Raw genomic sequence first — 22433 nt, forward strand, 5'->3', positions numbered from 1 at the left:
TTTTTGTAGCTGAACTCTCTACAGGTCACTGGTTTCTAGCTAATCTCTCTACAGGATAACTTGTTTGTACCTAAACTATCTGCAGGGTGATTTGTTCGTAGCTGAACTCTCTACAGGGTGATCCTTCTAGCTGATCTCTCTACAGGATGACTTGTTTCTAGCTGAACTCTCTACAGGGTAATTTGTTTTGCAGCTGAACTCTCTACATGATGGTTTCTTTGTAGCTGAACTCTCTACAAAGTAACTTCTTCTATAGATTATATATTCCCTATATAATCTATGCTTCTTCTAGCTGATCTCTCTACATGGTGTCTTGTTTGTAGCTGAATTCTCTACAGGTGATTTGTTTGCAGCTGGTGGTTTCTTTGTAGCTGAACTCTCTACAGGTGATTTGTTTGCAGATGAACTCCGTGGTTTCTTTGTAGCTGAACTCTCTACAAGATAACTTCTTAATTCTAGCTGATCTTTCTACAGGGTGACTTGCTTGTAGCTGAACTGTCTACAATATTAACTGGTTGCTGCTGGACTCCCTACAGCATAGCTTGCAATGTAATAGAAATCTATAATGGAGTAAGTCATAAACTAGCTGAATGCTCTATTAGGGTGACTGTTCTATTAGAGTATCTCGATCTCGCATTTGCTACACGAAGTTGGCTTTCGAAGTGGTTTGTAATCCAATTGTTCTGTACTACTGCAAGGACTTTCTACGGTGACCATTCCAGTTATATGCCCATTTTCAGCTGACTGCTCTAAGCGGTTTGCCTGGTAGGCGTGGAAATTATTAGTATTTTTATTCACGAATCTCGATCGCGCAATTGTTACACACCTTCGGTTTCGTGTCATATCTCCATGATCTTTATTTCGATTGCTTTTAAATCACCAAAAGGCACTCCTTCAATGGTTGATCTATCCACAAAACGATTTTCAACTCATTCTATGAAGCGGTTTACCCTGTAGGCGTGACAACACATCGATATTGTTTTACGCGAATAATTGGTCATAAATCCTTAACCGTTCATTGGATTTGTACCAAATTTGATACTAGAGTCCGCCGTTGTACTGCCTTTCTGTATGCCAAATTTCAAGGCGATCGGAGTAGTCTACGTGTTTGCGTTTTATAGCAATTTTTGCAAGTGTGCGAAAACACGAAGAAAGAAAAAAAAAAAGACGAAGAAAAAATATCGAAACTTTGGCTGATCGTAACTCGGAAAGGGCTTGAGCGATTTCCTTCAAATTTGGAATGTGGACTTCCCTTGCTGGCGAGCAACTCTGCAGCAAATTTGGTTCCAATCGGATAAGGTATCACCGAGATACAAAGGTGTGAATATTACGCTTTCTTTCTTCCTGCATGTCAATATACCTACGGTGTGGCGTGCCGGCTTCTTGGGCCGCACGACACACTATCGTGTGTCTTGATTACATGATTAGAATAATTAAATGTTTAGTTCGTGACAGGATTAGCTGTCCCAGTGATGTTCATCCATAGTCTCACGTGGCCAGACCTAGGGTCCGCAACGCGAAAAATCGATATCCTCTAATCAACTACCTAACTATTGTCATGTGTTAGGCTAAGTGTAACTTGAATAACACCATCGTGGCAGCCAAGTTTGTCACTTTCTTCTGGTAGAAAACGATACAAATGTCTTAAAATCACGTGATTTTTCACTGCAGCGGTTCGTAGGGTTTATCGTATGCCACGATATTCACTCTCAACATTGTTTAAGTAGTCTATCATCAACTCAAAGTACTGGTGGTTTGATTTTATTGGTCAGTTTCTGGTGGCAGCACGATCTGTGCAGCTTACTGCTCCCGGATTCTATGGAGCACCAGTCTTACTCTCAACGACTACCTCATCAAACAGCATCATGTAATCATAAGGCTAATTTCCTGAAGTGTCTCACGATTAATTGTCAAAGTATTTACCCCAAGAAAGATCTATTTGCTGTCCTTGTAAATCAAATTCATCCTGACTTAATCTTTGGTTATGAATCATGGCTGTCTCCTGTTGTACACAATGCATAACACCATAGTTTCACACGAAATTCCTTACTCTGGCACCCAGGAAGTAATCACCTGTAAAATAAAGTTATCTAACACGCAATCACTAATTGTTTGCTGTGTCTATAGGCCTCCAAATTGATCTATTGACTATATAGATTCTGAAGCTATATGCAGTACATTTGAAAGCATTATCTTATCCTCTCCGAATGATATCATCTGGATTGCCGGCGACTTCAACCTCCCTGATATAAACTGGACTGATTCTAATATAATTGGTTCCAACTACCCTATATCAGTAAATAGTACATTTCTGGATTTTGTGAATACTTTTGGACTCACTCAGACTGTTGACTTTCCAACCAGATTAAGCAACACACTAGATATCTTTTAACAAATAGACCCTCTTTAATTAATTATAGTACACCTATAGCTGGCATTTCTAACCACGAAGCTGTACTGACTGAATCCAACATTAGTATCTTTATGCAAAAACAACCGAGAAGAAAAACTTACCTGTTGAATAGAGCAGACTCTAGCTCAATAAGAAACTTCTTTTATGACTTTAGCAATGAATATCTGCATTCCAACACCACTGACACACCAATCAACCAGTTGTGGACTGACTTTAAATCTGCTTGTCACTTCTATTTATTTATTGTTAATCAGCAGGACCCTCCAGGGGTATAATGCTGATGTGCAATTACATGTGTACAATTTCAATTAGTTACTTAACTATATAAGTATGTACAATTACGACAAGTTACTTAATTATATACATATGTACAATTACAATAATAAACTATAAAAATATATAAAATTACGATAAGTTACTTAACTATATACATAGAAGGGGCTAATTTTTGCTTAAATTCTTCAACACAGTCAGTCTCAATAATCTCATCATCTAATCTATTCCATTCTGGTACAGTTCTTGGGAGGAAGGAATATTTATATACATCAATTCTTGGTTGGTAAGGTACTAGTTTAAAGTTGTGTGAGTGTCGGGTCCGTAATACAGTAGATTTAAATGGGAGATAACAGTTCGGTATAATTAATAAATCATGTAGTACTTTATATAGTAAAACTAGTCTAGCTGATCTGTGACGTTCTTGTAGTGTAGGCCATTGCAAGTTTTCAAGGATGTTAGTGATGCTTGTGATGTGTCCCTGATCTAGTAGAGTTACTGGTAAAGGTAATATGGTCTCTAATTTCAAAGTTGTCTGATGGCGATTTCAATGATTTTATTAAGAACATAAGGTCATTTATTTCATAGATGTACATTAGTGGTAGGAGGTTTAGTTGTTCCAGTCTGGATTTATAGGTAGAGGTGTAGTCATTTAAAATATACTTAGTTGCTCTTCGCTGTATGCGTTCTAGTGATGTTATGTCTTTTATTAATTGCGGTCTCCACATTTGTGAGCAGTAGATTAGTTGGGATCTTACTAATGAGATGTACAAGTTTTTCTTGGCTTCCATACAATTGGTTTTAAAAGTTCTCCTGATAAGACCTAAAATTTTATAAGCTTTTGCAGAAATAGATGAATAGTGGGCTGTCCAGTTGAAGTCACATGTGAATATTACCCCAAGATCTTTGTAATGTGATAAACGAGGGATTGGCTGTCCATTAATGCTATATATTGAATGGTCTAATGAGTCTTTGGCCCAGAAACGAAGATGAACGAATTTGGAATAATTAAAAAATAGTTCTGATGTAATACTCCAGATAAAGGCATTGTTGATATCTGTTTGTAATTTCTCAGTGTCATCAGAAGATCTAATCTTACATAGACACTTGGTGTCATCTGCAAAGATAAAGGGAATTGCGAATTGAATATGTTCGGGTAAATCATTGATGAAAATGACAAACAGTAAGGGTCCAAGGACACTTCCCTGAGGAACTCCTGATAAAACATTACATAGATCTGAACCCCAACCTTGACGCATTGGTATCGTTGCTTCAGATACGCTTGGAACCACTTCCAAACTGTTCCAGTTATTCCAACAGCCCATAGTTTTTGTAAAAGACGATCGTGAGAAACAGTATCGAATGCTTTTCAAAAATCCATATACACGACATCAACTTCACATTTAGGCTCTAAAACGTTTTTAGCAAATACCAACAATTGTTGTAATGTGGGAAGAAAACCAAATTAACATTTAGTGGAGTTTCTGTACATGATCAATAATATTGTTGTACACTAATCTTTCCATTACCTTGGAGAGAATACACAACAGTGAAATGGGTCTGTAGTTGAAAACAGAAGTCTTATCTCCAGATTTATATATGGGGATCACACAGTGGGTGCGCCAGTCCTGGGGTATGGTACTGCATGATAAACTCGTACAAAAAAGATGGCAAATCACTTGAAGTAATGGTAGGGCACAATACTTAAAATTTTTTGGACTGAAGCTGTCAATATCACATGCTTTACGGACATCCAGGGTTGTGAGCAGTTCAAGGACATCAGAATTAGAGAAATTAATGTCTTGTACAATGGGAGATCTGGGCTGATAATCTGTTTCATTGTTGGTACGTCATCAGATGTGGAGAATATAGAATAAAAGTAGTTGTTGAACAATTGAGCTTTATCTGAGTCTGAGGATACACAGTCATCATTGTAAGTCATGTTGGCTGGAAAGTTTTCTCGACCCTTGATGCTAGAAATATACTGAAAGATTTTGTTACTGTTTGTGTGAGCGTAACTAAATGCAAGATTGGTCTCATAATTGGCCTTGGCTTCTATTATCATCTGTTGTAGCTCGTTTTGTAAATTAGTTACTTTGAGTCTTTTCCTGGTAGTAGGGTGTCTTGTAAGTTGTCTTTTGGAGGTACGGAGACACTTAATTTTATGACGAATAGCTGAGTTAAACCATCTGGGTTGATTAGATTCTTTAACAGGTAATTTTGGTACAAAGAGATTTAACGAACTGTTAAATTGCTGTCTTAAGGAATAGCCAAATAAATTCGGTGTTGCTGGAGTTTAGTGCTAAGACAAAGTCGTATTGGGTGAAGAACTCATTCATGTCATCCCAGGAAGCATTGTTATAATCAAATTTTTGTTTGTAAACCCTTGTAGGCCTGATAGAGGAATGATCAATAAGGAGAGTTATTATGTAGTGATCTGATGAAAGACCGGATGGTAAAACTGAGTATGTATAAGCATGATAGAGACTGTTAATATTGGATAAGACTATGTCTAAAGTATTCCCAGCAGAATGTGTGGAGCCACTGATGTGTTGTACTAAGTTATGATTGAATGCAAATTCTGCTAGGTCATCAGCTAAAGAGGAAGAACCACTGTAGATATCCCAGTCAATATCGGGTAAGTTGAAGTCTCCAAGTAGTATTAAATTCTTGGTGCTGTCCAATGAAGTAAGATAGGATATCATTAAAGAATTGTGTTGGTCCGAGGAGTTTGGCGGATGATACAAGAGACAAACAATAAAACTAGAGTCAACTTCAGCAGATATTATTTCAAGTTCATTTGGAGAGGGGAGCTGAGTCAAGTTAAACGAGTCTTTAAGAGCAAGCAACACACCACCTCCTCTGCCATCACGATCTCTTCTTACAGCAGTATATCTAGATGGGAATATTTCATTCGTGTAAATGTGATCAGTGAGCCATGTTTCTGTTATTGCAATTATGTCAAAACTATTAGAATAAACAAATTACTGAAAAGCATTGATTTGTTTTTTTAGGCTACGTGCATTCCAGAGAAGTACATGAAGTTTACTATTGGTAAATTTTAATTGAGTTTTGGGAGAGCAAGAGTCAACAAGTGGGGGTAATTCTAATCAAATTGTCAACGTTACAGTGATTAGTAGTGTTTGTGTTGATATCACCATTAGTAGTAATATTAAGAGAATCATTCATATTATTTACAGGACTGTTACCTACTCCATGGGATAGTCAGGTGTTAGCGTCTTCCATTTCAGTATTGCTAGACTTAGTCTGAGCAGGAACATAGGAAGAATTAATGACTTGGCCGTGAAGTTTGTTGTGAACAAAGATTTTATTGTATCGGATTCTGATTGCTTTGCATTCAATTCCATGAGTTTGAATAAGGGACCATCTTTCTTTGAGTAAAAGAGACTCCACCAATCGTTAATCTTGTGTCATGTCAGGTTTTATACGGATATTCTTTGGGAGCGATCTAGCTTTAGACAATAAAAGAGAAACATCTATAGTACGGGTCAGTTTAACTAGTATTGGTCGTGGTTTGGTTGTTGAATCACGGTATTTTCCAAGTCTAAAAAGATCACGTAATGATAGTGGACTGATGCTGTTTTCTCCTTCTGTTACAATTTGTGTCACCTTGTCAACATCATGTTTTAGACGTTCATGTCTAGGGGTACCTTTACCACATTCATTTATACCATAAATAACGACATTGAACTTACGGTCTCCCTGAGCCTGATCTTCTACTTTGTTGACCTTACTAGTGGTGGGTTCTGATTGTGATATATTGTTGGTATCAGTAGTCATTGATGGTTGATTTGTGACAGAAGACTGTAGTGACTTGATGGTTCCTGTCAGAGAAGCGATGGCAGAGTTTAGTTCAGTTATGATATTTGAAAGCTTGGATATTTCATTGCTCTGACTTACTAACATACAATATGAACATAGATAGACGGCATCAGAGTCACCGAGCCTGTCGAAAGCAGGGCGGGTGACCCCTGCGCATTCTGTGCAACCAGCCCTGGCAATGACCTTCGCAAAACACTGCTTCATCTCCTATACAGTGATCATCAGCTTCCAGAATTGGTTCTTCGCAAATAAGACAATCCGCTTCGCTGGTTTTACCTCCCTTGGCCTTACTTTTAGGTGGGGATATACCCTGGAGCTTTCTCTTAGTTTTACGGCTTGTCTGCGACATAGAACTTTGAGATACAAAATAGTGCCCACCACATCTCGAGTCTTAGGGGGCATCTCCAAACTGATTTTGGTACGCTTAACGTCATAATGACACTAACTTCAGACCCCCCCCCCTCCTTACTGTCACACTATGAAAACAATGCATTGGCAATAGAAGCACAAAACGTTATATTCTTTACCTGAAAACATAGTCTACAAACAGTATATAGCTGTTTAATCACGTCACTTTCTCTGTTCTATAGCTGTTTACACTATGACTGCTTTAATAAAAATTAACAATGTCATGGACCGAACCCCCCTTAACGTCATTATGACGTTAAGCATACCAAAATCAGTTTGGAGATGCCCCCTTACTCGGTAGACCTCTGTTAATGTTGTCTGCCGCCTCCAACAGCATAAGTAGAGTCAGAAACTATTAGAACAATCACGGTAACTGGTTTTCCTGGGTCTGGTAGGACACGCCGAGCAGACCCTGGCCAAAACGCTACCAGCTCACGTGATTTATTTATTTTTTTGATCATACACAACTGCTTGTAGTTCAGGAAACTTATTCATAATACTTTGAGTGTTGGTAAAAGACAAGTAATAGCAGACATGGTATAGCTAGACACATTCTGAATCTTCTCATGATTATCAGTGCGGATAGAATTCAGTTGTTCTTCCGCACTATCTTGCCGTTTTTTATCCTATAGTTCTTTCCTTTCTTGTTAAGATCAGCAAGCTGATTTCTCAAAGACTTATTGCACTCCCTCTCTTTTGGGGTCATATCAGGAGTGATAAAAACTTTGGACAGATGTTTAGGGACGTCTTTACCTCTCAACTTGGTACAATTTCGAAGAATCGAAGCCTTAGACTTTAATGAGTCAACTGAGATCTTCAGCAAACGAGGCTTGTCGCCTCTTTTACCCAACCTTACAGCATTAGTGATTTGAGCAGGCACACCCAATGATTTGTGAAAAATACTAGAAACATGATCAATATCTTCCTTCTTCCTAGACTGACCGTCATCAGCAGTGGGTTCGGTAACATTGTGAAGATCAGCAGTGGGTTCGGTAACATTGTGAAGAATAACATTCAACTTCCTCTTTTCTTTATCTTTTTCTTCATTCAGAACAGATGCCACAGCAGATGAAATACCACCAACAGACAACGATTCAACTCTAGGTAGAAGGCCAGGTTTTAGCAACACACTATTATCCTCATTGGCATCAGTGGACATCTCATTACTCTCTTGAACTTCACAGACTCCTTCAGACAATCCATCGAGTTTGTGTTCTATTCTTTGGAGCCTCTTATCAAACAAGTCCTGCCTGGCAAACATTTTGCCAAAAAATTCAAAAGCACTATTAACCTTAGGCTGACATTGACAACAAAAAAAACATGATACGAGGGGAGTTTAAGGACAACATATCATATTCACCTTTACTCATTCTAGCACACTTAAAGTGCTCCCAGGAACCACACCACTGACACTGCACTCTGTTATCCAAAACATCCTCCGCACTGGAGGGACAATTGTTATCATCGTCTTCAGGTCTACGCCGCTTCTCTGGTTGAGAAGTTCCAGTTTGTTCTTCCGACATTTCTAATTAATGCCCGCCATCGAACAAACGCCAAAAACAACCGCAGTCACCACACTTAAACACTCTCCAAGGTAAAGTAAGGAACACCAACGGTAAATACGGGGTATATATTATCTATGGTTTTGTGCTGTGATGGCATCGTAGGAAGAGTCTTAGACTGCTGGGCTAATCGAGATGCTGAATCTAATGCACACAAAGTGATTGTCACTTGTCATTGGAATAGATAATAGTTGTATTTTCCGAGATTTGAATATCGACCACGTGAGTGCCTATTTCATGTCCAGCACGTGCCTTTGTGCTGGGGGTGGTAGGCAAGGGCAGTCCATCAAGCCCGGGTTAAAAAAATAATTTCATGTATTGGATTGCTCTATGCGTTTACTGGGCGAAATAGCCGTAAGCTTCGTATCCTTGCTGTTTGAGACTGTCTCACTGATGTATCAATCATCCTGGTACTTGTTTGCAAAAATCGCGTCATTTTGGCCGAATTTCTGCATATAGATGGCTCAGCCAGATGGCTAACAAGCTTTAATCATAACCATACTCCACATGCAGGTACTTTACCTAGTACTGGTCATTGCTGACCCACGGCGCACTTGCTGCTCTGCTTGTTCTGTGCTCCAGAGGAAGAAACATTCTGTCTGTCGTCAAAAAGCTGCACAGGTCGTGCTGCCACCAGAAACTTAACAATAAAATCAAACCACCAATACTTTGAGTTGATGATAGACTACTTGAACAATGTTGAGAGTGAATATCGTGGCATACGAAGAACCCTACGAACCGCTGCAGTGAAAAATCACGTGATTTTAAGACATTTGTATCGTTTTCTACCAGAAGAAAGTGACAAACTTGGCTGCCACGATGGTGTTATTCAAGTTACACTTAGCCTAACACGTGACAATAGTTATGTAGTTGATTGGAAGATATCGATTTTTCGCGTTGCGGACCCTACTAGACCAAGTTGATTCAGCTTGTCACCATACTAGCTAGCTAGTTTCTTTTGTAGTGTAGATGTTCTATACCATATGCGTATTTTGTACCGTACGCGTATGGTACATACCATATGCGTATACGCGTACGGTACAACCATAATTACGCATATGGTACAACAATTCGTACCATATGAGTATAGCTAACCCGGTAGCTATGCTTATAATATCAAACAGAAGGTTTTTTTTACTGCCATACCTACCGACTATGCCGGATGGCACTCTGCTTTCATTTCCTTTCATGCAGGGAGGGGGAAGGGACTTTAGTCTCGCTTAGCGGTTTCTGTTCAGTGAAGATCGAGATACTCTAATAGAGCAGTCATATTTTGATCTGATTATTCTATTCTCTAGAGATAAGATGTATTTTGCTTTACTGCGATTAAGATATAACTTGATTGATTTGCTATGCATACCTAGACATCAAGTACTGATTTATGCCGATTAGAAGGACTGTACATTCTAAAGTCAAAGTATAGAAAAAACAACTCACATAGTAGTGAAAACAAGTCATGCTTTAAGTTTCCTACTTGATACATCTGAAGATGAACACACTGAGCCAGCCAATCCCACAATTGGTACTTCGTTACTAATGACAACCAACAAGAACCCACAATCGATCCTTAAATTGTTTTACGTTTGGTTTCCTGCTGGAGGTGCCACCAATGACTTGTTAAGCTGCAAGCTTCAACCCACCCGAGTGCCCGGTGATTATTATTGTACGTACTTTTAATCTACAATAACTCTAGTAGGCATTCCAGTATCCGAGATTTTTAAATAAAAAGATTCTCCGTATATTCCCCAATAGAACCCTGGCACAAAATAACAACTCGTGTTTAACTTGGGATTGCTCCGTAGTGCGAGTTCCAATGAGGATGAAAACCGCTATGGGGTTTGTCCACACGCTGATCGTCATGAAAATCTTAGTTTTGTCGTGCGCATTACATATAAGTAAGTTTTGTGTTGTTTTGTAATCTTTTCAAGCCTTGTAATGTATGTAGAACACTTTAAAACTTAAAAAAACGTACTGTCGGATGGAAGGTAGTCACTGGTGCTTACTTTAAAGTGCGTAGTTACTTCGCTTGGGTTAGCGATTTTCAGCTCCAGAGTAATTTTCTGATGGCTGTGTCATCAGCTCAAAAATACAAACCACTTCAAAGTCGGCATAACAATGCCGTAATTGAAACCACAACTCCACCTTAGGTATTGTTGCATCATTGTGGCACCTCCACTTTAGTTGTTTACCTTTATAAGTTGTTAACTTGATGTTTTTACTTACTTGAGATAGCCACTTGCCTATGGGTATACACCATTGTATTGAGAAATGTGCAATAGGAGAAACATATTTGCTCACCACAAAACATACAAAGATTGTTGAGATCCGATACGATCTGAAGTTACTCCCATTAAATGTACAAACCTGCAGCTAGGAGCAACTGCAGTTTCAAGGCAGTCCAGATTGCTAGATGGCTTCCTTGATTCAATTGTGCCATTTTTCCCTTTAAAATGTATGGGGAGCCCTGGAGAAAAAATATACCTTTTTTCAGTTTTTAAGCACTGTGCATGCCAAAGTAGCTAATTTCAACCCAACAAACTATATATTTCTGAGATCGGCATTCAATACTCTATCTACTGAGCATATAAAAAGTCCATTTTTCCAAAATTTTAAAATCAGGCTGGAATGCCTAACTCTAGATAAATATCTAGCTAAGTAGCAAGTGTTATCCGGTCCTTGTGTGGAGCACGAAATTTAAAAATAATAAATTTTGTATCTCGCGAAATGCTAAAAAATCGATATTTCTATGAAGACAACAATTGTGCCTCCGGTTTCATGGTGGACCTAGCAATGGGATACTGGGGGCGGCGGCAATGTGCCTTTTTTGACATAAGGGTGTTTCATCCAAATGCACAGAGCTACCGCAATACTTCTATTCCATCTGTATATAGACGTCATGAGCAACAGAAGAAGAGGGAGTATGGTGATCGTGTCCGTGAGGTGGAGTTGGCATCTTTCACTCCTTTAGTTTTCTCAACAACCGGAGGTATGGGCAAGGAAGCAGTCACTTTTTATCGCCGTTTAGCCGAATTACTTTCCCATGACCTACAGCAGCACTCTTGCGTGGCTTCGTTGTTTGTTGTTCTTTTCGGTGGGGACTATTCTACGGAACGGAATGATGGACTAAACTACGGAACGGAACGCTTTCTCAAATTGAAGCTTGCAACTTACCATTGCTGAAACTGCCCTTACGAGTTATCAGTGGCACCTCCAGTGGGTGATTAAACATAAGATAAAAAGAATTAAAGGATCGATTGTGGGTTCTTGTTGGTTGTCATTAGTAACGAAGTATTAATTGTGGGATGAGCTGTATCAGTGATGTTCATCCTTGGTTCATCTACGGATATACCAAGAAGGGTACTTTATGTGAGCTGGTTTGCTCATTTTGACTTTAGAAAACAGTCTAGGCCGGCTTTTCAAGTCATATGTCAGTGTACAAATAAAGCAAGCAGGAAGACACTGGTAACAGGAAAGAGACAGCTGAATTAAAACTTGAAGAATTTTGTGCAGTGTGAGAGGAGCAAATATTTTGGCAGATCGCAAAGGGGCTATATTCTGCGAACATCACTGAATTGTATGCATGGAGTTATTAACAGCCAGTGCAGTGGACTAATGCTGTATTCAATAGTGAACTGATTTTATCTGTTGCACAAATTCAAGGATGTGTCTGACTGCTAGCCTTGAATCAGGCCAAATGCCAAAACTCCAAGATCAACCAAATCTCAATTATAAGCCTAGCTATGCATGTGAAACCATGCCCATAGCCACCAGGCAAATGTGATTTGGACCAAAATGTGTGTGTAATTTCAATGTATCTAGTCAGACTGGAAATGGAACACTCACATTAATTACATACCACCTAAGAATCCTAGGATTTCTTAACTGTAACATTTCACATGCTTCACTTCAAACAAAACAGGTTAAATTTGTTCATCTATTTTCAAGTGATTCCCAGTCCAGCTGCATTGTCCATGAAATTACAGTGGGATCACATGTATTTGTTACAGTGTGGGCTGCTCTGTGTTGGATCTACTCTAGAGTTGAGATTTCAAGGTAGACTGCCAATGTACCGACACTGTTGTAGCATATTTAAGTGGAGGACAAATGAATACAGTAATGCTAGATTGTTTAAGTATACAAATTTTTCATAATGAAATTGATATCCCATTTTGATTTGTATACCTCCACTTTGCAACATATTCAAGAACAGGAAGTTACCACCCTTATAATCTCCAACTGCTGTCATTAAATAACCAAGATCTCACCAGTCCTTGTTTTTTCCATCTACAATTTTGCTTTGGAACAATAATTATCTAAAGGCTCTAATTCATATTTAGTATTTAAATTTGTAATTCACCTTGTTGTGGTTTTACTAATTTTATTCTTCATTTCCTTTGAAGTTGTACAGTATATAGGTAAACAAAGATAAATTTTCTCTCCCATCTTATTCTACGACTGAGAAAAATTTAATTATTTGTATATAGGCTCATAATTGAGAAAATATAAAACAAGTGAATTAATATTATACAGTCAGTTTGCTTTTGGATATTTAATATCTCCAACTGTAACAAAAATTCAATGAATCCATGCATGCATCTCATCGCTGGTTGTCTGAACATTTAGCAAGTGATACCTCACTCAATCAACCATATATTCAGTTTATTAGACTGAATAAAGTCATGATCACCTAGACTTTTCCTGTCACCAGTAACTTTCTAGTTAATTTCTCTGTGGATATTACGCTCTGAAACTGAAGAAATTGAGTGGTCTTCTAAACTATTTATCTTGTCAAGATCACCAGAAGCAACTGACTTCCAATCAGCTACTGTATTGTAGTAACAAAACTTGCCTTGGTCATGCAATAAATGAATTGAAGAGACCTGCTTGATATATCAGGTAATAGAACAATGCACTGCATGAAACAGCTAATAATATTTTATTATTATCCTATTCCATTTCCTGGAAGTTCCACTGATGAATGCAACTTCAGCAATGATAGCGGCTAGACAAGCTGTAAGTTTTGATTCAGAAAGCATTCCATTCTGTAAAATAGACCCCATCCTGGATTCAACTCACTACTCAGGCTAAGATATCTGACATTATGTAGTCCACTGTTCTGCATTGATGTTCACACAATATAGCCTCCTTGAGGTATCTGAATGTTTGCTCTTCACAAACTGCACAAAATTCCTTTAGATTCTGTTTAGCCTGACAGAGTTGATTCAGCTTGTCACCATACTTGTTTCCTTTGTAGTGTAGCTACATACTGCCAGATTTATGCCTATTAGAAAGGCTGAGCCCCAGATTGTACATTCTAAAGTCAAAGTAAGCAAAAACAACTGCATATTGGCAAAACAAGTCATGCATTAAGTTCCCTATTTGATACATCCTAAGATAAACAGCAAGAACCCACAATCGATCCTTAAGTTCGTTTTATCTTTCTTGGGGTACGTTTGTTTACCAGCTGGAAGTGCCACCGATAACTTGTACAGCAATGGTAAGCTGCAAGCTTCAATTTGAGAAAGCATTCCGTTCCGTAGTTTAGTCCATCATTCCGTTCCGTTCCGTTCCGTTCCGTAGAATAGACCCCACCGTTCTTTTCTCTTTTAAGATCTGCAACTATATGCATCCGGGCAGGGCCGCCCACAGGGGGGGGGGGCAACTGGGGCATTTTGCCCCGGGCCCCAGCCTGAAAGGGGCCCCAGGAGGCCCCATGAAGGGCCCCCTGAATACCTGTTTAAAAGATCGATATACTCTAATAGAGCAGTCAGATCTAAATACTCTAATAGAGCAGTCATAGTATTCTTCAGAGGAGCAGTGTAGCAAGCTTATAGATAAGGAGATATGGTTGGTGATGGGTAGTTATTGTCATTGCCAGCAGGTTGTGACCTTTTTTTTTTTTTTTTTAGTCTTTACCTTACAACTTGGGTCAAGGGCCCCACTTTAACTCTTTGCCCTGGGCCCCTTAATTTCTCTGGGCGACCCTGCATCCGGGGAAGCCGTTCCATCTCTTACAGATCATCTGATGCTTCCCCGGAGCTGGGCCTTGTAAGTGGCCCAAGGGACTTTTAATTGTCCCCATTATTGTTGTTTCAGTTGAGTCCAGCACACATGCCTTTTGTGCTGGGAGTGGTAGGCGGGAATAAAAAAAAAGAGCAATGGGATACTATAATGAACATCGGATGGATTTGTAAAAGTTGATTTTTTGGATTGCGGACCCTATACTTGCCGGCACACTGTGACGATAGTTTCAATTACATCGTTTTAACAGACAATTTAAAGAACATCCAACTCCAAGTACAAATGTGACTGGATTTTGGAAAAACGATCCAAATCGCACATTAGAAGTTTCGAGATAAACGGTTTTAAAGAATTGAAGCCAGCATAACTCTCCAAGGATAGCAAGCACGCGTATGAAATTTACACAAAAGATGCATCAACCTGTTACCTTTCAAGCCACGTCCAGTACTTGTAGCTGCTTGTACAGTTTCCTGCCAAATAAGACAGAAAATCTGAGCAGTTGGACGAGCGAAGTAGTATCACGAGTGCTCACAAAGGGGTGGAGGCTGGAGGGTGGAGGCTGGAGGGTGGCGGGGAGGGCAAAAGATAGGCCTCAAAATGGAGGCAGACCACGATTGGAGTCCAGACACGAGATTACAGGGCTGTGCTGGCTCCTTAGTGGCTGATATGTAGCAAAATCCACAGAGAACACGTCTGGCCAACATTATAAGGCTGTCCACCAGTAAACCACTGATTCTTGCCAAGCCAGGTCCTTCACAAGGCCTGAAACCGCCATTTGGGCACTCCACACCACCCAGAAAAGACGTCTGTTAAAACCAGCCTCGTGTAGTTTGAGTAGTGCTGAGGGTCAAAACTTGTAGTACGATAGTGTAGCTATCCACTGGTGGTGTTAGTTTGATTTTGCCTGATGTGCGATTTGGTTCGGTTCTGTAAAATCTGGTCACAAATATTGTCAGTAATGGCTTTGCCTGCAGCTGCTATGTATACACGTGACTTCACAACCGGAACTACAGGAGACAATCTGCTTTCTGTAGCCACACTACAAACCACACCCTAAACCTACAGGGGACACACCTATGAACTTAGCAATGAAGTCCTTAGCTCTGCTCAATATATTTTTGCTGTTTAAAGACGTATTATGCATCCCGTTGGCCGATTTTTATCCGTTTGGTGAAGGGGGACCTGATGCTGCAGTTGGAAGGAATGATGACGGATCATCACCGCTGATCACGTTGAGTTCAAACTTTCCTTTCTTTGATGAAAACTTCAGGAACATTTATGTACGTAATACAAATTTTTTAGAATTGCTATAGCCGTGCTATACGTAGCTATAGCCGACTAGCTATACAGTGGCTAGCTTTATTTCCTTTTATGAGTGGTGGTCGGCGTCACTCGCCGACCACCACTCAAAAAAGGAAAAAGAGCGGTCTACTACTGTAACAGTGTAGCTAATGGCTATTGTACAATTTGTAAGTAGATCCCTCTCCTTCCTTCGATGTCACAAACTACTGTAGCTACATCACCTTTAATTTGCATTATAGAACTGTCAAGGTAGCTAGCGGCTAAAATGAATCATGTTTGAACAGTTACTGAGCATTTCTTCAATAGAATCCCTCGATTATGGAACGCCATAGTGCCCTCAATTTTTGACTCTGACTAGAATATAATACGTACAATTTTTATGGACATATTTTTATTTAACTGTAGACATGATAACCCTTGCATATGCCATTTTGTATGTCTATTCCAATATTCCCTGACCCTCTATAATGGTTGCTAGCCCAGAGCTATTGTCCATGACAGAAGATTTGATTTTCACCACGAACACAAAGCTACATAAATAAACTATCAATTTTTGCTGTCAAAATCAGCTGGGCTTGAGTGATCTACTTTAGCTGACTGCTTTCCCAAGCACAGTGGTGAGCTGTACGAGTGGTAGCTATGGGCCTTAATGGAGCTCTGGCTTTTCAGGAGATAGCTGCATGTATGTACATAGCTGTAGCTACAGCCCTGTGGTAGTGGACCTTCATTACGATTCATTGATTGTACACCTATATTTATTGTATACCTGTACGCAGAAAAGTCATAATCAACTTAAAAAATCCGAATAAAAAGTACAATGTCTGTATTCATTGATATCGCCTAATTACATAGTTGCTATATACAGTATGTAGCTTAAAGATTGTGCATCAGATGTTTAGTTTTTACTTCAACACTTCAGGTGAACACTAATGGAGTAATCAGTTTCACGACTAGTATTTCTCAATACACACCAGATTCGTTTCCTTTGTTTGGGTCTCAAGAACTCATAGCGCCATACTGGGCTGATGTCGACACTACGGGAACTGGTGTAATATGGTATAGAGAGACTACTGATCCAGACTTACTTGAAAGAGCTGACAGTGAAATTAGACAAGCATTCCCCACTTTAATAAGGTATGCATCAGAATTTCTCTTCATTGCTACTTGGGACCGTGTTGGATACTACAACTCGGCAACAGACAGGGTATGCAGCAATTGTATATGCACATAATAATATATTGACATTATATTAGTTGATAGCTGTGTATAATTAAGAAATCTCATGGTTTGCTTGACCTATACTGTTACAATAGTCTAAGAGTATGTGAATTTTATTAGCTAGCTCACCATTTTGTTTGAACAAGTCAGTTTAGGTAATGGTCTGAATCATGGAACTGCACACCAAGTATGCTTGAAGCATGACTCTTCTTTGTTATCTATTCTAACTATAGTATGTTTTCACTTGTATGGACTCTAGTATATAGTTGATCATACTGCTACCACAATGCAATGCATGCATATTATTATTATTATTATTATACTACTGTGTATTACTTTTGGGTCTACAATATTTCGGAAGACATGGGCACACACACTCACATATGTTGTATGTATTATGGAATTGAAGGTTACTGTGGATATATACATGTAACTAGATCTGCTCAAGCAAAAGAGTTCATTTTAAGTTATAATAGGTTTGCTATATCGTTTATAAAAGCTTTTTATTTCAATCATTACCTACATACTTGCTAAAGCTATACCTGTCAATGTACGTAATATACAGTGATGCAGTTACTGTGTTGTTTCATTATTTAGACAAACACATTTCAAGCTATACTTGCAACTGATGGGCTTCAGTCTTTTGTAATATTCTTGTATGCTGATGGTGAAATTCAGTGGACAACTGGTGATGCTTCTGGTGGCAGTGGAGGATTAGGTGGTACTCCAGCTCAAGTTGGGTTCAATGCTGGAGATGGGCTACGTTATGCTGCTATTCCTCAATCTCAAACTAGTGAAATTATTAACATTGCATCAACCAGCAATATCGGTTCACCTGGGGTGTGGGTGTTTAGGACAGATGAGGATGCTGTTGTAATAGCAGGATGTAGTGATTTATATGTACCTGGTCCCATTAGAGAGAATGGTAAAGAATGGTATATCACTACATTACATGTGTGCATAATAAAACAGTATTTTGGTTTGGTAGAAACTGGCCATTAAAACTAGCAGAAGATACTTATACCTGTATACAGTATGAATGAGTATTGTTTATTGTTTGCATGGATGGATTTCTCTTTGCAGGAACAGAGATAGAAGTTACCACGATTTCAGTAATACCATTTCCCCGTTATGGTAGCGTTCTGGGAGGAACATTAATACAAGTGTTTGGGCCGTGTTTTGATGCTCTTGTGAACAGCTCCATAACTTGTCACTTTGATGAAATACAAACAAGAGGTCTATATGCTGACGAAGATTACATAGTTTGTGTTTTGCCATCATTGGAAGTTGTTGGAAGAGTTGGTTTTAAAATAACTGTCCCAGATTTACTAATAGAATCAGAAAAAGTTACTTTCTATTCATGTACGTTTACTGTTCAGTGTTCGTGTGACTACACCAGCACACATACAGTATAGTGTGGTGGTATTCACTGTATATAGTATTCGACCACACTCTGATGCCACAAACCACAAACAAAATTCCCATACAATTTTCTAAACCAGACCACCCAGCAAATGTAAACAAATTGAGCATACTTGTGACCTTATCCAGTATCTCATGCTTGTAAACACACCCATTATATAGACACAGTACTATTGGTCTTCTTTCATTTAGCAAGTAACAATACACTGTAGTTATAGTTGCATGTGTTTAGTATGTGTAGATGTACAAGTGACACAACACATATACACTGTACTCTGCATCCTCAGACACTGGTATACTGTATGCAATGAAACACTAAAACCAAAAAACGAGATTTATGTATATGGAAAGTATAGAATCATAATGTGACCGGATTTGCAAAAAGGGGTCTTCCACACACATCCAATTTACGAACTTTGACAATTCCTAACTTGAGATTTGAAAAAGTTATTGACTTGCAATGTGGTTATAGGTGAGCACCAACATAGGTTAATGGATATGGAAAATTTCAGGTTTGCATCTTTCTTGAACACAAAGTTATGGTCTTCCAAGTTCATAGAATTGGATATGTGTGGAAGACCCCATTTCACAAATCCGGTCACATATACATCATAAAGCTAACACATGTACACATAAATATTAAAATAGATAAGATGAAGTTCATGCATATACTGTGTAACACATGGTATTTATTCTTCTTGTAGTGGATACAGAAAATGCTGACATGGTTTCATCTGATGCAGACGAGGATCAGTTTTATGTTTCAGAAGACACTGTCACTGTTCTGTGGGACTCTGATATGCTACTACCAGCTGCCCTAGTAGAAGATATTGAAGTATCAGTGAATATTGATCTCATTTTAATTGATACAGAATCTGGCGATGTTGATGTTCTTTTTAACCTTGCAGAAAGTGTTCCAAATGATGGCATCTATGATGTTACTATTCCTGAATATGATGACATCTCAAGTGTTCTGATTCAAATTTCTCTTGCAGAAATTGTCGCTCCTTCAACCATACCTAGTTATTTACGAGAACTGTTTAATGAACTAAAAGGAAAAGTTAAGCAATGGTCCAAAGTTGTTACAATCTCAGGATCAAATTTTCTTAGGGAATTGTGTATGGAGTGGTCTGAAGAGTAGCCTGAAGGCATCGGAGATGAAATATTGGCACGGCTACCACCATGTCCACCTACTGTAAGAAGAGCTAGAGCTGACAGTGTTTTTGAAGAGGAAGACCTTGGTGACGAATTCAGAGAAAATTTTCATCCTGGAACTGCTAGCTGCTTCCGTCAAGTAGTTTTTACAAGGTACAGTGTATATACATACTTATGCTAAAAGTATTCAATAAGTAGTAAATACAAATCTTGCTTGCTAGTGTTTCACAAGTGTGCAAATATGGCCCAATCAAAGTGAAAAATATAATCATGAACATTACTAACACTACTGATTTCATCAATACTGCCAAAATGTTTTATTTGATTTGGTGCAGTTTTGATTCTATGTACTGTATCTTGACTTAATACTTTTACACTCAATGACATGTTTAAACTGTTTCTTGGATTCATGTGCAGTTTTTACATGTTCTATGTTTAAAAACTAATTATTTCACAATTTGGAAGCTTCTTTAACTGTTGCCTTAGGTCTTCCACATACTTTTTATGATTAATATACAGAGAGTACAGTACGGTTTGGTCCAAAATAGGCTACATGCAACATAATTATGGAGAAACAGGTAGTAAATTTTATGTACTTATTAGTTACAGTTAAACACACACACACACACATCTTATCTTACAGTATTTTATCATCTTGTCAACTGACAGTTACAGTGTGTGTGTGTGTGTGTGTGTGTGTGTGTGTGTGTGTGTGTGTGTGTGTGTATGTGTGTGAGGCTGTGAGCGTAGCCAAGTGGTTAGCCTGGTAATCAAGAGGTCCCAGGTTCGCTTCCCAGTTACGCCACTTTGGTGTTGTCGTCGTTTCCTTGAGCACGAAACTTAACTCACATTGCTCCAGTCTTGTTTAAATGGGGACCTGGTGGCCTGGTGTCTACTGGGGAAGCAGCCCACCCAGCTGTATTATCAATGGGTATCTAGTATTAACTGGGGAAGCAAATGTCCAACTGTCCTTGTCTCGCTTAGCGGTGTTGAGGCCGTTGTGGAACTTAGGGTTCCATGACATCTCTCTGTGAGACCTCCTGTGGGTTACTAATTCTGCCCCAGGAAGATTTTTCTGCACAAGGCTCAAGTGCCTGAGTGGTGCACAGGAATCCCAGTGCTGGTTCGCTGGGCGGCAGTAGCTGTGTTTCGTATGGCTGCTGTAGGCTTTGTTATGCTTTGTGTGTGTGAGAGAGAAAGAGAGAGAGAGAGAGAGAGAGAGAGCATAGCTAAGTGGCAAAGTACAGTAGCTAGAGCATCAGCCCGGTAATCAGAAGGTTCCAGATTCGATTCTCTTGGTTAGTTGGGCCCAGTTGCTATTGTTGTTGTTTCTTTGAGAAAGAAACTTTACTCACTTTGGTCCAGTCCACCCAGCTGTTTAAATGGGGACCTGGTGATCTGGTAAGTATGTAGCCCACTCTACTGTAACATCAAAGGGCACTCGGTATGAACTGGGGAGATAAATGGTGATTACACAGCAAGTAAAGGTCCAGGTGGGACTTTGAGTGCCCACAACTTCAACTATGGAGCATGTTACAGCCTCTTGCAGGTTATTACTATCCTGTGTTGACTCATTCCACCTGAGTAGTGCACAGGTGCCCCAGTACTGGTTCATGGGGTAGGTATAACTGTGTTAGCATGATATGTAGCTGAAGGCTTTGAATGCTTTGGGCTTCGTGTGTGTGTGTGTGTGTGTGTGTGTGTGTGTGTGTGTGTGTGTGTGTGTGTGTGTGTGTGTGTGTGTGTGTGTGTGTGTGTGTGTGTGTGTGTGCGAATTTGGGCCCTTTTCAAACAAATTTTGTCACATTACAGTGCATAGAGTATTAACTTTGTTTCCAGTGAAAATGAAGGTTCAGGACAACAATGTTGTTATGACGATGATGGAGAACTAGTGGTTGGACCACCAGGAGGTGGAACTGTGGACCTTTATGCTCCAACTGGTTTCTTTAATTTAATTGGGAAGTGGAGGCATTTCTATCATGATGTCCGTCCTTTCTACTACTGTTGTAAGGGAGAGTTTTCTGATTGTAGAGAATATTACAAGCATCGTCCATCTGACGACGGTAGCAGATATGTTTTACAACCACCAGGTACATATATACATACTCACTAGTGTTATATTGCAATACAAGTGCTCTTATGTAATACTGTAGATCACAGTGCCCTGCACATAAAATAATTATTAAGATTGTTATATTCTAGATCTGCTATGATTAAAAACAAGCAAAACATTCTGCCAAAATAGTAATAATAATTATAGCAAAACATTGTTCATAAATCTGACCATGATGTCTTACTCATGCAACTATTGCACATACCTGATACAAGAAAGCTAATACTGATTGAATGATGTACCTACAAGTGCAGTAATTATATGATGCATATATGCATGCTTTATCAATACTGCATATGAGCCTTTTCAACTGCAACACTTGTTCCACAAAATGGAACTTATCATGCATGTGCCTGCTGGAACTATTTTCTAAACACTGAAGGTTCAGTGGTAATATGTACATTATTATGTTCTAGCTTGTGTATATGGAGATCCTCATATGGTAACACTGGATGGCTTCAAGTACACCTTCAATGGTAAAGGAGAATTCACACTAGTGCAACATGAAGATGAGTTGTTTACACTACAAGCTAGAATGGAAGAAGCAGAAGATTCTAATGGATTAGCTGTGCGTGCAACTGTGTTCACAGCAATAGCTGCTAAACAAGATGACTCAGACACTGTCCAGTTTGAGTTGAGCCGACGTGGGTTGGATGCTCTTGTTAATGGAGAAAGAGTTGTCTTTGATGATCTGCAAAAGCAG

At 39.1% G+C, this 22433-nt stretch overlaps 2 protein-coding genes across 2 annotated transcripts in view; both read left to right on the forward strand.

Annotated features, from left to right (window-relative positions):
• The window catches only part of LOC136261526 (protein mesh-like), a 79226-nt gene that overhangs the window by 47940 nt on the left and 8853 nt on the right, over positions 1 to 22433 (forward strand). The window lies entirely within an intron of this gene.
• On the forward strand, positions 15449 to 21701 carry LOC136261547 (protein mesh-like). Its single transcript, XM_066055565.1, has 6 exons — positions 15449 to 15800; positions 16742 to 17026; positions 17638 to 17965; positions 18124 to 18402; positions 19167 to 19770; positions 21457 to 21701. The coding sequence occupies exons 1-5, from the start codon at positions 15597 to 15599 to the stop codon at positions 19601 to 19603; spliced, it is 1533 nt and encodes a 510-aa protein (XP_065911637.1). The 5' UTR covers positions 15449 to 15596; the 3' UTR covers positions 19604 to 19770; positions 21457 to 21701.

This window comes from Dysidea avara, chromosome 1 (assembly GCF_963678975.1).
Source record: "Dysidea avara chromosome 1, odDysAvar1.4, whole genome shotgun sequence".
Classification (NCBI taxonomy): Eukaryota; Metazoa; Porifera; class Demospongiae; order Dictyoceratida; family Dysideidae; genus Dysidea; species Dysidea avara.

Bases quoted from the DNA above. Each gene is read 5' to 3' on its own strand.
- LOC136261547 (XM_066055565.1), top strand. From the start codon at position 15,597: ATGAACTTAGCAATGAAGTCCTTAGCTCTGCTCAATATATTTTTGCTG. The intron at 17,027-17,637 runs GTATGCAGCAAT...TTCATTATTTAG, and splicing joins ACAACTCGGCAACAGACAGG to ACAAACACATTTCAAGCTAT. The intron at 18,403-19,166 runs GTACGTTTACTG...TTCTTCTTGTAG, and splicing joins AAAAGTTACTTTCTATTCAT to TGGATACAGAAAATGCTGAC.